We start from the raw sequence: 14,712 nt of genomic DNA on the forward strand, positions 1-14,712 counted from the left end.
TACAATGACTACTTGCTCCACAGAAGCAGCTGAATTTCTTCACTTAAAAATATCAATCAGCTAAATCTCATCATGCACTGCATGCATGCTCAGCAAGTGAGAACAGTTTCCTTTCCTCAAACTGTTTAAGTTCTTTCTAACCTTCAGTGTCTATCATAGCACAGCAACGCTTTTCATTATAGTTATTTCTTTTACAGCTGAATACAGAAGAGTCAAAGCAGTTTCTTTCCTCCTTTTATTTAGAAGATTGTCAAAAAAAAAAAAAAAAAAGCAATTCTCCTAAAGCATTTTGAATTTCATAGGCATCCTGAGACATCCTCTTCCAATTTGACAACTGCTAATTTAAAGTATTTTTAAGTACCTGGGTGTGATACTGGAAGCAGAGCCTCTGCATGGCGAAGCTACAGAATCAGCTTCTGTGTCCCTCAGAACCATGAACTACAGGATGACTGCCAGAACTTTTAGACTGATCAAGAGGGACATGCTTCAAGTAAAAGCAGTCAGTTCCTTCCCGAACTCAACTCTAGACTTTTAGAGGTGTTATGCCAAAAATAAATCAAAAATTATTTTTCAGGAGACTCACCGAGGCTGGGACGGGCTCTTGAAATTCAATGCTCAGCTCATGACAATACAGGTAAAGCAGGAGACGTTCACATTTCTTACAAATAAATAAACAGCTTCACATTAATATCCTTAATTTATCCTCAGCCCGTAAGTTCATATCTCCCTATTTTAAATAGGTTTGTACTTCAGCAGCTTAGTACTAGAAAATTTAAATGCAATCCCCACAAGCTTAATTATAAAATGTAGAGCTCTTAGGAGGGCATTGTTGAGAGGGTAGAACACCACCTTTCTGTTCACACAGCAGAAATATACTCCCTTTTTGCTCCTAAACAAAAGTCTAGGGCTAAGTCAAACATAAAGAGGCATGCTAATATACAGTAAAATTTTAAAAAGACAAATTACAACCACTTTTGTCCAACGATAACTGCGTGTAACAGAAAAGGACTGAGTTGCAGACCTTCACTCTTTCCCCCACAAGACAAAGTTAAAACAATTTGAAACCAAAGCCAGAATGTTTCTGTGAATTCCCTGTGGAAATATTCTTTCTTGCTTTGCTTCTAATTCCTTTGGAGGAATTTGATTTGATAATATTCTAATATTTTATACACAGGTTGATTGATAAACCTAAAAATAATAATTCTGACAGTGGAGGTCATTCCACCTTCCACAAGAATGCACCTAAATACTTCTAGTACCTCTCACAGCATGAACTTACCACACCAAACTTACATAACTATTTTATGAAGGTTATATCAATGTTAAATGCAAAGAACTTGTGATTAAGAACACTGAAAAGATTAATGCATGTTAAAGGATGCATTTAAATACAGAACAGGTGTTTACATGCAAGTTTTAGCTGCTAGATGATTACAGTTCCAATGTAATGGAGTACTTCCACATAGTCATCAACACCTGGATATGTGGTCACAGCAAGAAAAATCTCATTACTCATTTCAGGTTTTCCTGACAAAGCTAGAACTATATTTAATTTGTTGCAGCCACAGCAAAACCATCTTCAAGAAATAGTGGGGGATAGCTAATGTGAAAAAGCACTTTCTTCTAGGAAACAGATTTCTACAGATTTGAGACATACCCTTTGGTCCACAGGACTCAGGCCTTGTGCTGTTTTCCCTTTCTTGCTGTGTTGTGAATTGTCACAATCATATTCTACTTCTGGTTTGCTCAGATCTCTGCAGAACGTACATATCCACTCTCCACTAAACAGAAATAAACACAATTATTCCAGATATCCAGGGACAAAGTCTCATCAGTGATGGCTACAAAGATTTTTTCATTAGCTCTTATAGATTCACACTGTACTGTAGTAAAGACTTGGATATCCAAAGATAAGGAATAACCCTTAACACTCAAGATAATTCTGCCAAGTCAAGGCCATTTTTTCTGCCCTCATATTCCTCTCCCAAGTATGTTCTAACACTTTACAACACTTTTTTCACCATGACTTTAAAATGAACTTTACATAATAGAATCACACTTTGAGAGATCATATATTTATCAGATAAACACTGACCAGCTACACACAAAACAATTCAGACAGGCTTTTGAAATGTCAGATTTTTTTTTTTTTTAACTGACAAGATATCCAGGACTAGCTGATGTTGTGGGTAAAACACCAGTTTTGGTACTGTGTTGAAATCTACCATTTGAATGAGACTATGGAGCTGTTCTCAGGAACCATTACACTGCTTCTGGTACCTTGGAAAGCTGAGGAGTGTTGGTACATGACAAGTCAGGTGAAACACCTTTGGGCACTTCTCACAACATAATAGATCGCCTCCATTTTGGCATACAGCACACCAGTCTTCATTTGGATCATCATCTTTGTTATTGCCTTCTCCTGCAATTCTAGTTGATCGGTGCATTAGACTCCGCACTGGGGATTTTCCATTTACAAGGCTATGTCCAGACTGTTTGCAACTTTCACTTAAATCTGCTGGTTCAGTTTTTACATGATTTTCAAGACTTCCTAATGCTTCTAATTCACTTTCCAGATGCAAGTTAGTGGATAGCGGTGGTGTCAAGCTGCTCTCAGGACTGCTAAGCTGAAATGAAAATAGCACATGAAAATCAGAGAGTCAGTTTTGTAAAACTGCCCTTGTAAGGGCATTTTTCTTCACATGTTGGAAGTCAAAAGCCATCCACCATTTAAAGGTACTACACTTATTTCCCCAAATACATGGCAAACCATTATGAAGACCTGAGTTGCATACGGTATTGAAAACTATTTCACAAGCCTATCCTTTCAAGAACAGACTCATTTCTACTGATGTATAGCATGATAAACAAGCTTTCAAGCTAAACACACTGATAAATTTTTAAAAGAATACCTTCACCGTCATTAAGAAAAATCTTCAAATCCATCACTCTGCTCCCAATACACAGTCCTATTAAATCAAGCATAGCTGGGAAACACTGAAAAATACTCACTTGCACAAATATTTTATTTATGCTCTGGCATAAGAACTTTCGACTGATTGAAAGATTACTTAATGTAATTACATGTGTATAAATGTTCAGGAACTACTACTAATGGATGACTTACAGCTTTTATTAGTTAAGGATTAAAAGCAGCAAACACACTACACTGCTGGGGGTATTTCACATAAAATTTACACAAGAGGCTATCCTGTGTCTGGCAGAGAACAGTATTAAAGGATACGATAAAGTCCTCAACATGGACCAAACTGCGATTAAGTTCTGTTTTCTATCAGACTATTTTCGCCATGCAGCTACCTATCATAGCACAAATCTGACAAGGACTGGGTGTGTTTTGCATCCACATCACTAGGTCAAATCCTGCAGAAATCAAGACGGGAAACGTGTGCCGTTACTTAATACTTATTTGTTCAACATAAGCCAGCAAGCTACTGTCCCAGTCCCATTGCCAGCTTATTGGTACCTACGTCACAAACCCCCAGTAATTAGCAGTACTACAAAACCAGACAGCATAACACTTGAGCTGGCCCACACTTAAAAGTTCAGACTTACTGCCAGAGAGCGAAATACCTCTCGATCTTCAGGGCTGTTAACAGAATATGAGGCTTAAGAGTAAAACTGCTATATTTTTTCCAAATTCTTAAACACGCTGCTAGGAAAACCGTAACATTGTTGCACAAACTAACTTTACCATGCAAGCACTCCTCCTGCCATCCTCCGTTTTTTCCTGTTTTACTGTTCCTGAGAAACTGCATATCTCTTCCTCTGTCCCTGGCTCTTGCTTGACTTTCACTTGGTCAGACTTGAAGTTAATACTAGTTTTCTCAGCAGTTCTGCCCGAGGAGCCACAGCTAGAAAGATAGCAGAATATAAACAATAGGAAAACTCATCAGAGCAAAGAAATTTAAGTGACCATTTCCTGAATGATTTCAAAGGCAAAGCATGTCAGAACATTTACAAGACAGCTCAAGTCTACAAGACAGCAGAGAATCATAGTGAATGGGGTGGGGTGGGGTGGAAATCATCTTCATGTAAGTGCTCTTCCATTACTGGGTCACAGTTATATGAAAGCCCTATTGACCCACTGAAAAGTATTTTTTTGAGTTCTTCACGTCTGATTTTTCAGCCTGGCAGTGTTAACATAACATACTCACCTTCCTCTGCTACCTGTGCTGGAGGTACTAGGTGGCCTCACAGGAGTGTGCGAGTTAGATAAACCTGCAAAGAAGCAGCATGGAAGTTGACTTGGTACAAATTTACATTCTGCAGTAAAATAAATGACTAGTGTTGAGCAACACCAGAAGTGCTGCTAGAATATTCTAATTTAGTAATTCACATAAGTCGGCTGCCCTCTCAGTTGTTTGATCAGAACAAAGATCTAGCACACCACATTAATAAAATATCCACAGACAACACACTGTTATTAAGAGCTCCAATAATTATTTCACCTAATCCAAACAGTGCTACAGCCCTCAGCCCATTAAGTTCTCAAATTTTATCCACTGACACCCACCAACAGAGAAAAGCAGACTCTCTGTTTTGCATGCAGGTTTTGAGAAACATAATAAAGTTCCACTGCTGCAACCATTCATTCACAGAATCTTACAATGATCTTGCAGAGAGAAGACTGAGAGAAACATGTATCAAATAAGAAATCACCTTCTTACTAACAGAAATTGACATTTTTCAATGTTTAAATAACTCAACATTAAGTATTAGTGACTTAATTTGTTCACATGCATAATGAAAGCTCTTATCATCAATTTGCTATACTTAGAATGACCTTGCTCAAGTGATTATTGGGTTTCAGTATTTCTGTGACTAAGCTATTCTATAAACTTACTTTCCAAACCTCAGAATGGTCTAGTCAGTCATCATTTGGGGGCAATAACTGAACTACGTCCTCTGATGTACAAAAAAAAAGAAGAAAGGATTGTGGTAACATCGGAATAATATAGTCTATGCACGTATCTGGAACACTGCATTCATATGCTGTCCGTTTGTTACTATAAAGATATTTCTGAAGAAAGGTAAAATTTAAATCTCCAGAATAATCTATTTCTGAGCAAAATAAATTTTAAACTAACAAAATATCACTTCCCTTTTGGTGGGAAACGGTAGGTAGTTATTTTCAAATCAAACATCAGAAATACCCATCACTTTATAGAATTACTAGAAATACCCATGACATTTACCTGATGACCCTGGAGATAGAGCTGAAGGTCCTGGGGAGGGATTCATGGTACTTGTAGGTTGTGGGGGTAGGTGGCTGCCTGTAATGTATCTACTTAGAAGGTTATCTAAATTACTTGAACCAGCATCTTCAAGCTAAGAAGCAAAAACAAAAGTCTGATTCAGAGAGGCCTAATTAAAGTTTCTTAAGAAAGTTCCACATCTTTACACTGTGATGAATATCTTTACCAGAATTGTTCATTATCCCTTCAAGGATGCAAGAGATCAGCAAACATTTTTATCAGCTTCATACAGAGATCAGTCTTTCAAAACAGAAACCCACAGTATGAAACTTAATGTAAGACTTTTCAAAAGCTCCTAACTATATGAGTTCTTCCAGTATGGTCACAGGCTGCACTTACACTAGGTCATTCAAGAGTTTTTGGTTCCCAGATGTTCAGTTAGTCATACAATCCACCAGATTACTGATGTTGCAAGAGTTATTCCACAATTAAGATGTTAAGGGAAACCATGAACTTGTTTTTTCTTAGCATGATGTGAAATCTCCCTCCCATTCACTTTTTACACAGATTTTTACTATCTATTAAAAACAAGGAACCAGGTACCCTATTACTTTAACTGCTTAAAGCTATTAACTGCAAGACAGCATAACTGCAAATAACATGTTTGAGAGACACTCTATTCAAAGCAGGATTTATGACTCTGCAAGCAACTCGAAAGACTAATAGCTTCCAACACTTCAATTAACTAAAATCTAACAGCTATTACATGAACAGGTATAAAGAGGAGAATCCTACCAGAATTCTGCATTTTCAGTGCAGCTAGAAGTTGCATGTTGATGTTTTAGACTATCCCACTAACAACTACTTCTAACTTGGTGTATCATGAACTTCACACACGTACATCTGAATCGGTCATAACCAGCTATACTCGTGTTTTCTTCTAATGATTAAACAAAGCCTCAGCACTGCAGATCAATCACATTCAGAGATGTGATCCTTTCTCCCCCCTCCCTCTATTCTTATATTAGCAAATTACCTGCAGCCTCATGAGAAAACTGAACACACAACCATTGAACAAGATTCTTTCTAGATTAAGAGTTAAAAAGTTGCTATTTGTTTTACAGCAGACCATCTGCTTGGATGAAATTTAGGTTTTGTTTTTAAGATGATTGTTTCTTGTATCATGACCGAATCTCCGATGCTTTATATGGGCATTTCAAGACAAACATCCTGTTCACAAAACAAAGACATCATCCTCCCCTCCCCAACTTCACAAACATTCCTGCAGAAAACATACTACTTTTACTTTCTTTGCCTCCACTCATACATTAAATTATGCTTCTGACCTCTCCAAATGAGCTTGACTTCACTAAAATCTACGTCAGCTTGTGTGCAGCATTATCCACTGCCTCTCTGGGCAGAGAACACAGGACACAACTCCGCAGTTCCAAGTCAGTGAGTACCAATAGTGTGCAGATGAAGTGAAAACTACTGAAGCAGCAACAGTCAGTATCTGCAAGCAAGAATTTCCAGGCAGACACTACCACAGTTCAAGATTAATCACTGAGGTCAGCTTAAGTGTTTTGCAGCACCTTCCAGGATCCAACACTAATCCAAATGCTGGCCTCTTACATATGAGGAAATTATTACAGCCACATTACTGGGGTACAGAGGAAATGTGAGGAGACAGAGAAGTAAGGCAGTGGGACACCTTTTCTTTGCACTTCCTGAATTTGACTGTTACATTTAGGAATATCACAGAGAAGTGCCAGGCAACTAACTCTGAATAAATCACCATTCAAGGCATTCCACGTACGTAATATTCAACTACTCTAGTGACATCTCCCCGTATGAAATTCTTGTGGGAGAAAAAAGCGAACACAGTACTTGCGGTTAACTAATCTGAGCGTCAACTTTACTATAGGACAGCCATTAAACACTGATTAATCTAAAGGTTCACACAGGTCAAGCTGGTCAGCCCTATATAGCAAAGAAAGTTGCATACCCTAATCAAGGGCTGAAGATTCTAATTCTTCAACTTTAAATTATAACTAACTATACCATTCCACAGACAAGTATCGGTATCCAAATAAAAAATACACAGAAAGGAAAGCAGGTCATTACTTCACCCACAGCATAAGTGCCTGATCTTCTCCACTGACCTGGATGGGTGGAATATCCGGCAGGGAAGGTAAATTCTCCGGGTTTGTTACAGAAGGAATGAGTTCAATTGCTGTAACAGACGGACTTGTTGGACCACGGTTTGCACTTGCCATTGTTGCTGTAGTAGGACTAGTTGGGTTAATAGTGGTGTTGTGCACAGAAACAACTGGAAAAGGCCCTGCATGCCCAGGGTTAGAATGCTGTAGGAAAAGAGAAGAGACCATGACTGCATTACAAACAAATCAGAGAGCTGCTGCATGTAAAACTGCAACACATGCATTATATGACAGTCCTCAACAACAAACACATTTCTATCAACATAACCTGACAGCATTGAACACAAAGCAACTGCTTTTCTTACTTACTTGGAAAGAAACAACATTATGTGGCTAGATACTTAAACATACAGCACATCTTTTAAAATTATTTTCATATATAGTTATATTTCTTTAAAGCAATTATCTCTTCCAAAGACAACTTTAGAGTCCATATGTTCTGTCTAAAAACTTTTATTTTTTTAAGAAAAGAGTAACTGCTTCAAGTATTATAAAGTAATTTTTGGATTTCCAGTTGCATTAACATTCATTGTCCAGAATTTTTATTCTTAATGGTATGCAGAAGTCTGCATCATGCTTCAGGTTTGAATTTAAAAATACTTTATAATTTGGTTTCATTAAAAACCCTCAACTACATCACTTTGAACTTCACTATTCCTGACTATTATTCTAACAGACCCAAAAGCTGAATGTGGAAATGTTTTGTTTCCCAGAAGTAAAACGCAACACAAACATTAGAATTCATTTTCATTCTTAAGGTTTGAATTCTCCTGTGTTCAGCAAAAATGTCACAGTACAGTATGCAATATGAAAAAGCATATAAATGTGTGTAGCTGTGAGTTGTAAGTGTTACAGATAAACACATTACAGTTGGAGGTATCATCTATTATAATGAAAGTTTGGCACAATGGCACAAATGAAGCGTGTACACAGGATATACTTGTCTTTGAAGGTGAGGTTGCATCATGGAGTACTGTGGTCCATTGTGGCGTGGTATTCCTGGTATACGAGCAGCATTCTGAGCCATTCTCATCTGATGTGCTTGGAAAGCCCCACAGTTCATGTTACCCCTCTGCATGGTCTGCATGCTGATCAACCTGGGAGGCTGCAAGGGTTTTTGTTTTTTAAAATTTTTGCTTTTAACATGGAAAAAAGAAGCCAATCTCTTTCCACAGTAGCAGGTTTACTAGTTACATAACATCATAAAAAGCCAATAGCTGTCACATTTAAGTATGTCAAATTTCAAAAGATTTTCACGTTTATAAACTGCTTTGCAAGTTTATATTTGATAGGGCAATTTTAAGTCTCAGAGTTATGGTAGAAGGTGAAATAAGAACATACAAGATATTTACCTGCTGCTGTAGGATTTGTGGGCTCGTCTGCCTGGGAACTGACCCAGCTGGCTGTCCCATCCTCATCTGCTGCAGCTGCTGATGCTTTTGTGCATACACTTGCTGCTGCATATGCTGAAGTCGAAGCTGCGCTAGATTGATCTGTCCTGGAGCTTTGTTGATGTGGTTTGTTCCTGGAGGAGTTTGTCCAACCACTACATTAGGAGTGTAACTAGGAGTTGGTTTATTTTCAATGACAAGGTTACCTAAACAAAGCAAAAAAAAGAACTAGTAAACAGTTAAATCTCCATCACCATCCAAAGGCTGATAAATGCAGAATATTCAGATGTTTCTAATTCAGTTTCCTCAGGGGCAGCAACAAAGCAATTTAAGTTTGAAATTTTCTTTTTATATCTCCATAACCATACATGAGAAGCAGCAAGAAAACTCATGACTACAAGAAGAAAACTGCAAAACTGAAAACATGACCAGTAAGGAAAGAGTGAAAGAACTGGAACTGCACAGCCTAAAAGACAGAGATGACTGTTCTCTGTGTTCACAGCAAACAGACAAGATGAGAAATAAAATGGGAAAAAAAAAAAAAAAAAAACCATGTAAAGTTTCTGTACCTAAGGAAGCAAACCCCAGGAAAAAGTATTTGGGGGACAGCTGAGCATGTCCCATCACTGAGTGGGTAAGAACAGGTTATACAAGCATGACACAAAACACTACTACAAGCCAGTCCCGCCTTGATACTACGCGACGGACCACATAGCCTCTTCAGCTATCTCCACTCCTATTTTTTAAATGTTAAAGGCAAAATGCTGATTTTTGACTTTGACCATGTACTCAGTGGAATATGCATATCATTATTGAGGTTGACAGTTTCTGTTCTGTTTCCTATCTACCTTCTGCCACCTGCCTCACATTCCTAGTCAAACATCATCTGAAGCTCTGTTCTGGAAAGCCTTGCTTTGTCCTTCTTGACTAATCTCCAACAGTAACAGCACTCAAAAATTGCTTGATGAACTACCCACGAAAGAATAGTGTCAAATTTAAGCCATTACTTACACAATGAAAAGTTTGTTTACTGTGCACATCAACCTCATTGACTAAAGACCAAACACCAAAACCTGGCTAATGGACTTAGAGCAAGAAGCGAGTACACACAAAAGCATCAGGAAGAGCTGATATTTTTACCAGGTTTTCTATTACATTTTTATCCAACAGAAAAGTTCATAAGCAGGTGCTAACAGATATCTGTCTCATTGTGCTCTCCTCACTCTAGCTTGACTCTCCCTTCTCTCACTCAAAACCTCTCCTTTGAAAACTCTAAGTGATTAAAGGATTGATATGGAAGAAAAACTGTAATGCTACACTGCTGCGGGATAAGGCAATCATAAAGAGGCTAAGATATTGAACACTTTACATCCTTAAACAAGTACACTACTGAATCTGACAACAGCCAGCAATGTGAAGTAATCATTACTGCAAATGTCCAGTGATGCCAGCTGTCGCTAAGCACTCAGGTGGAACATGAGCACTCCAAGCTCCTACCTCACCAAGACTATCACCAACTCCCATAATGCCTTCGAGCAAAGAAGGAATAAACAGCTGCACTGAGAAAAACTACTTAAGATATAAAAAGTTCCAGATATGGTGCCGTAACCTGTGTGACAGCTGCAAGCAACAACACACAGGAACAGCAGTGTATCTCCTGTTATGAGCTCTGTTTTTGTTTACATTTATAAATGTGTCAGACAGAATAGAAAACTAGTTAAACATTGCTTCTTAATTCACTTCATCACGTGGACTGGCTTTGTACTTAGCCGTGAACTTAGCTCATATCAACAGTAGTCCTAATCATGCTTGTTCATGCAACTTGCAATACATCAAGACATCTAATATTAATCCATATGCAGACAAATACGAAGTTCAGACAGGCAAAACTGATTCTACTTACTTGCCAAAAAAGCTTATTCCAGAAATTGAAACACTCATTTAGGACTGGTGTGTTATACTATAACCATCAGAACTACTTTAAGGAGGGGGAAAAAAGGCCATTCCTAGAACCATTCCCTTTGGAAGCCAAAATCCGTGGAGAAAGCTTTGCTAGCGGAGAGCGCATAAGGAAGGTAATCAGGACTGGATGGGTTATGTCAAGAGTTTTGGTCTTCTGTATTAACTCCAACTCACTTACGTTGGATGAACACTCACAACTCAATCTAGTTTTTCAAGTAACACAGAATAAACAAACACAATTTTCTCACCTAAATTGACGACGTTCTTCGCCCAGAACGTAGGGTCACAATGGAAGCGTATTGCTCCATTGGCTGCTGGGACAGGATCACAACGTGCCTTTAAAATATGACGTAACTGGAATGTTATCTAATGGAAAGCAAAAACAAGACTGTTGACAACCATGAAGTAAAGAATGAGAATGTTAAGAAGTGTGCATTTGTCCAGCGAGATTAGACTGCTGGATCACCAACAAGGACTGTCAATAGTAAATTTGGTTAGTAGTCTGGAAAGTACTCAGTTCACCAGGAACACCATCCACCCTACAACTAATTTGTTATTCAACTCAGAGGATTACAGCAAGGATTACTTCTGCATTGACTCAAGTGAAACACTGAGGTGACTTTACAGAGCTTGACCCCATTCCTTCTATGACAATACTGTTAAATCCTTAATGTACAAATTAAGAGTGGTGTAAAAATTGGGAAATTTATCCCATTATTACAGAAGGATATTTTTTGTTTTGTTTTTCTAAATGAAGCATTAACAACTCATTGTCTCTTCCTTGGATATAATCTACTGAAGCTACACAATACTTCAACAATCAACTGAATGTTCTCTGTACTGTACAGACAGGTCAGAGGATGCTTCCTTACCAGCCGCTTACTGTAGAGCAAAGCGGTACTGCTGCCACTTGCAATAGCCCAATTAGTAAAGTTCATCACATGCTTGACTTGTCGCGAAAGGCCAGTGATGTCATTTTGTTGTTGTATTAACTTCATCTGTCTCTCCTTTGTTACATTCTACAAAGAAACAAAAATTTTAATACAATGAGGGCTTCAGATTTATGAGGAAAATGTAAACTGCTATCAGTTCTTAGAGCAAAAGAAAAACATCACAAGCAAAGCAGCTTATACTAACGTTTATATTCAGAGTAGTTAGAACTACCAAGTAATAATTCAGAATGTGCTAAGCTGGAAGCTATGTTTAAAGTAATTGCCTCGTTTACAATGCCTATCTATACAACTTAAAATACCAGCATTACATCTTCATGTACAAATACATAAGACTAACAGATCTTTGAAAACCTAGGTGTACTTATAGGGTCAGGATTTGTTACAAGTCAACACCGGTTGTGAAAATTACTAAAACAAATACTAACAACTGCCATTAGGACCACCACTGTCTTAGCAGCAAATCAGTTAACATGACATGGAGTGAAAATTAATACTAGTCTGTCTGCTTCCCGGCTCACTTCCCCTGTTGTCACCACCCTGTACAAGCAAAAGCAAAGAAACTGGTTTTAACAACCTAGCACCAACAGAGCAAAGAATGATGTAAAGTTGCATCAGACACATTGCATCAATTTGTTATGTGCTCAAGACAAGTACGCAGACCTGTCTCTAGGAGTTTACACGCTGAAGAAAAACTTCTAAACAAAGTATCAGAAGACAAAAAGAAGCAACTCAATCATAACAGTGCTAATACGTTTACATGAATCTTAGAAAGCTATCTGAGGAAAAGACTAGATTATACACACCTTCAAATTATGTTATATTATAGAATTAGGGAAAACAGAACACGGAAAGGAGATTTTTCAGACACTCCCTTATGGTGAGCCTGATTTTGAATGAATCTGACGCACAGACAGAAAACTAAATGAGCCACAGGCTCTAGCTAGTGATGATAAACAAGAGATTTAACTCCAACACACTACTCACAGGCAATATTAGTATTGCAACACCTGTAGTCACACCAAACAAACTGTTTTCAAACATGGAAAGCGAGTTCTCCATAGGGGGCTGGAAATAGCAAAAAATACTATTATTTTTTCTCTTAACTGTACCTCAAGGTGCTGTAAGAGAGATTTCCCCTTTTTATTGATTTCATTGATGAGGGTGAATATGGCCACTTTGATTTCCTGTTCTACTCGTTTGTTAGTTTCGTTTACTTCTTTTATCCTGAAAAAAGAGAAATGTATCGTCAGGCAGTCACTTTATACTATGCCACCAAATACTAAGCAACACAGGCATTTTCGCACCCTTGAAGAATGAAGGAGCAATTTCTGTACTGAAGAAGTTCTGATAAGTGCACAATTTATAGCTTGTTTGATTTCTAACAGAGAAATTAAGTTTTCCAAAAAATCCATCTAAAATTTCAGTTTGGGAAATAAATTTAAACAGTTTGAGATCAAGACGGTATCTCAATTAACAACCTGTGTTTTACTTAAAATAATATGAAACAGCCATTGTGGTTTATACACTTTATTTATATATTTACACACAGAGACACACCCAGCCAAGACCACATGTGTGTGTATGTACATATATATATACCACCATATCGTGTCTCTTTCACTATCAGTAATTTATGTACAATGCCTTAAATGTTTATGCTATTGTATATTAACTAGAAATTCAGAGGGACCCTTCCACCTCCCCCACAAAAAAAATCTTGTGACAAAAAGGTTATTACATACCTGTAATAAATACGCAATAAAGATACAAACATTTCACTAGTGATTTGCCTGACATTAGTCTACATTATTCTCTTGTGCTTTAATACCACTGCCTTTCAGTTTTTTGTACCTCACACCTCTTCATCATTTCCATCATTATTCCTCCTCAGTTCTTCACTATTCTCAACTTCTTCAGACTCAAGCAAATCACCTTGTGCTATGTCCACAGAATTAGAAATACAGCATTTCTTAAACCCCACTGAGAATTCTGGATTTATTTGATCCTATGCTGCCTTAATCTAATGACAACATAGCGTTGCAGCTGGATTCTTTACTTCACTTGTAGAATTCAGAGCACAATACCTTACCATGAGCCAGCCCAAGTATAACGACTTAAACTGTCCTTTTTCAAAGCACTTCACTGCTAGATCAAGCACCTGAACTTGTGATGTCATTCATCCTGATATGATCATAAAACTAATATTCATTTGTCTGATGATGATCTTTGTTGTTGGTGTGAAATGCCCTGTAAGGCACCATGGACATATGTGCTTTTTTTGTGACAGCACAACCTGCTCTTCTACTCCAAAAAACCACTCCACCAGCCCCTCATTAAGTCAGCAGGCACCCATCGTTGGCTTTGGCCTAACAACTGTTTCAGCGGGCAGCTATTCCTTCAACACTGTTTTACGCTTCACAATTACATACAATAGCAATTTCATACTGTTAACACCAACAATGTTATTGTTTTTTTTCATTCCCTTGAGTTTTTATGATAATGGATTTTGGGCCCTACACTTCAAGAAAGTAACTGAATGGCATGTCAATCATGTTAACCATGACCTTTACATAAGCCAATCACATGCTGCAGAAATTCACTGAATGTTCAGTGAAGTCAGAAACTCTTATGCAAAAAAACATTACAATGTGTTACTCAAATATGCACCACTCGCTACTGGCCTTGAATTCTTCAGACAATGTTTTGAGAAATTTCTTGAGCTTTCAGTTTAATGATTTCCCATGTAACTGGTTTTGTCTCTTCGAGCACGTAACAATTCTATAGCTTGTCCTCCTGCTTCACCATGGTGCTCTTTTTTGGGTCGCTTCAAAGAGTTCAATGATGAATCAACACATAAAAATTTCCCTTTTCATTGCTTCCATCTTCACACATTTGCTTCTCATGCCATACATTCTCCTTCCCTTACAACTTTTTTTTTTTTTAAATGTGCATGGTACCACTAGGAGTTATA

The 14,712-nt window shown here is 37.8% G+C and overlaps 1 protein-coding gene across 4 annotated transcripts in view; it reads right to left on the reverse strand.

The window, feature by feature from the left end:
* TRIM33 (tripartite motif containing 33) overlaps positions 1-14,712 on the reverse strand; it is a 43,180-nt gene that overhangs the window by 7,315 nt on the left and 21,153 nt on the right. For all 4 annotated transcript variants that reach the window (XR_006166003.1, XM_042799997.1, XM_042799998.1 and 1 more), the window contains exons 6-17: positions 12,851-12,965; positions 11,661-11,807; positions 11,037-11,154; positions 8,788-9,032; positions 8,376-8,540; positions 7,379-7,579; positions 5,217-5,349; positions 4,176-4,239; positions 3,713-3,872; positions 2,281-2,627; positions 1,658-1,781; positions 584-658 (exon numbers count right to left, since the gene is read on the reverse strand). Coding sequence is in view for 3 of the 4 variants with exons in the window: in XM_042799997.1 (XP_042655931.1) it covers positions 584-658; positions 1,658-1,781; positions 2,281-2,627; positions 3,713-3,872; positions 4,176-4,239; positions 5,217-5,349; positions 7,379-7,579; positions 8,376-8,540; positions 8,788-9,032; positions 11,037-11,154; positions 11,661-11,807; positions 12,851-12,965 (1,894 nt within the window). In the remaining variant the exon portion in view is untranslated. The remainder of the gene's footprint in view (positions 1-583; positions 659-1,657; positions 1,782-2,280; positions 2,628-3,712; positions 3,873-4,175; positions 4,240-5,216; positions 5,350-7,378; positions 7,580-8,375; positions 8,541-8,787; positions 9,033-11,036; positions 11,155-11,660; positions 11,808-12,850; positions 12,966-14,712) is intronic.

Source organism: Tyto alba, unplaced genomic scaffold, assembly GCF_018691265.1.
Source record: "Tyto alba isolate M040663 unplaced genomic scaffold, T.alba_DEE_v4.0 Super-Scaffold_30, whole genome shotgun sequence".
In the NCBI taxonomy this organism is placed as follows: Eukaryota; Metazoa; Chordata; class Aves; order Strigiformes; family Tytonidae; genus Tyto; species Tyto alba.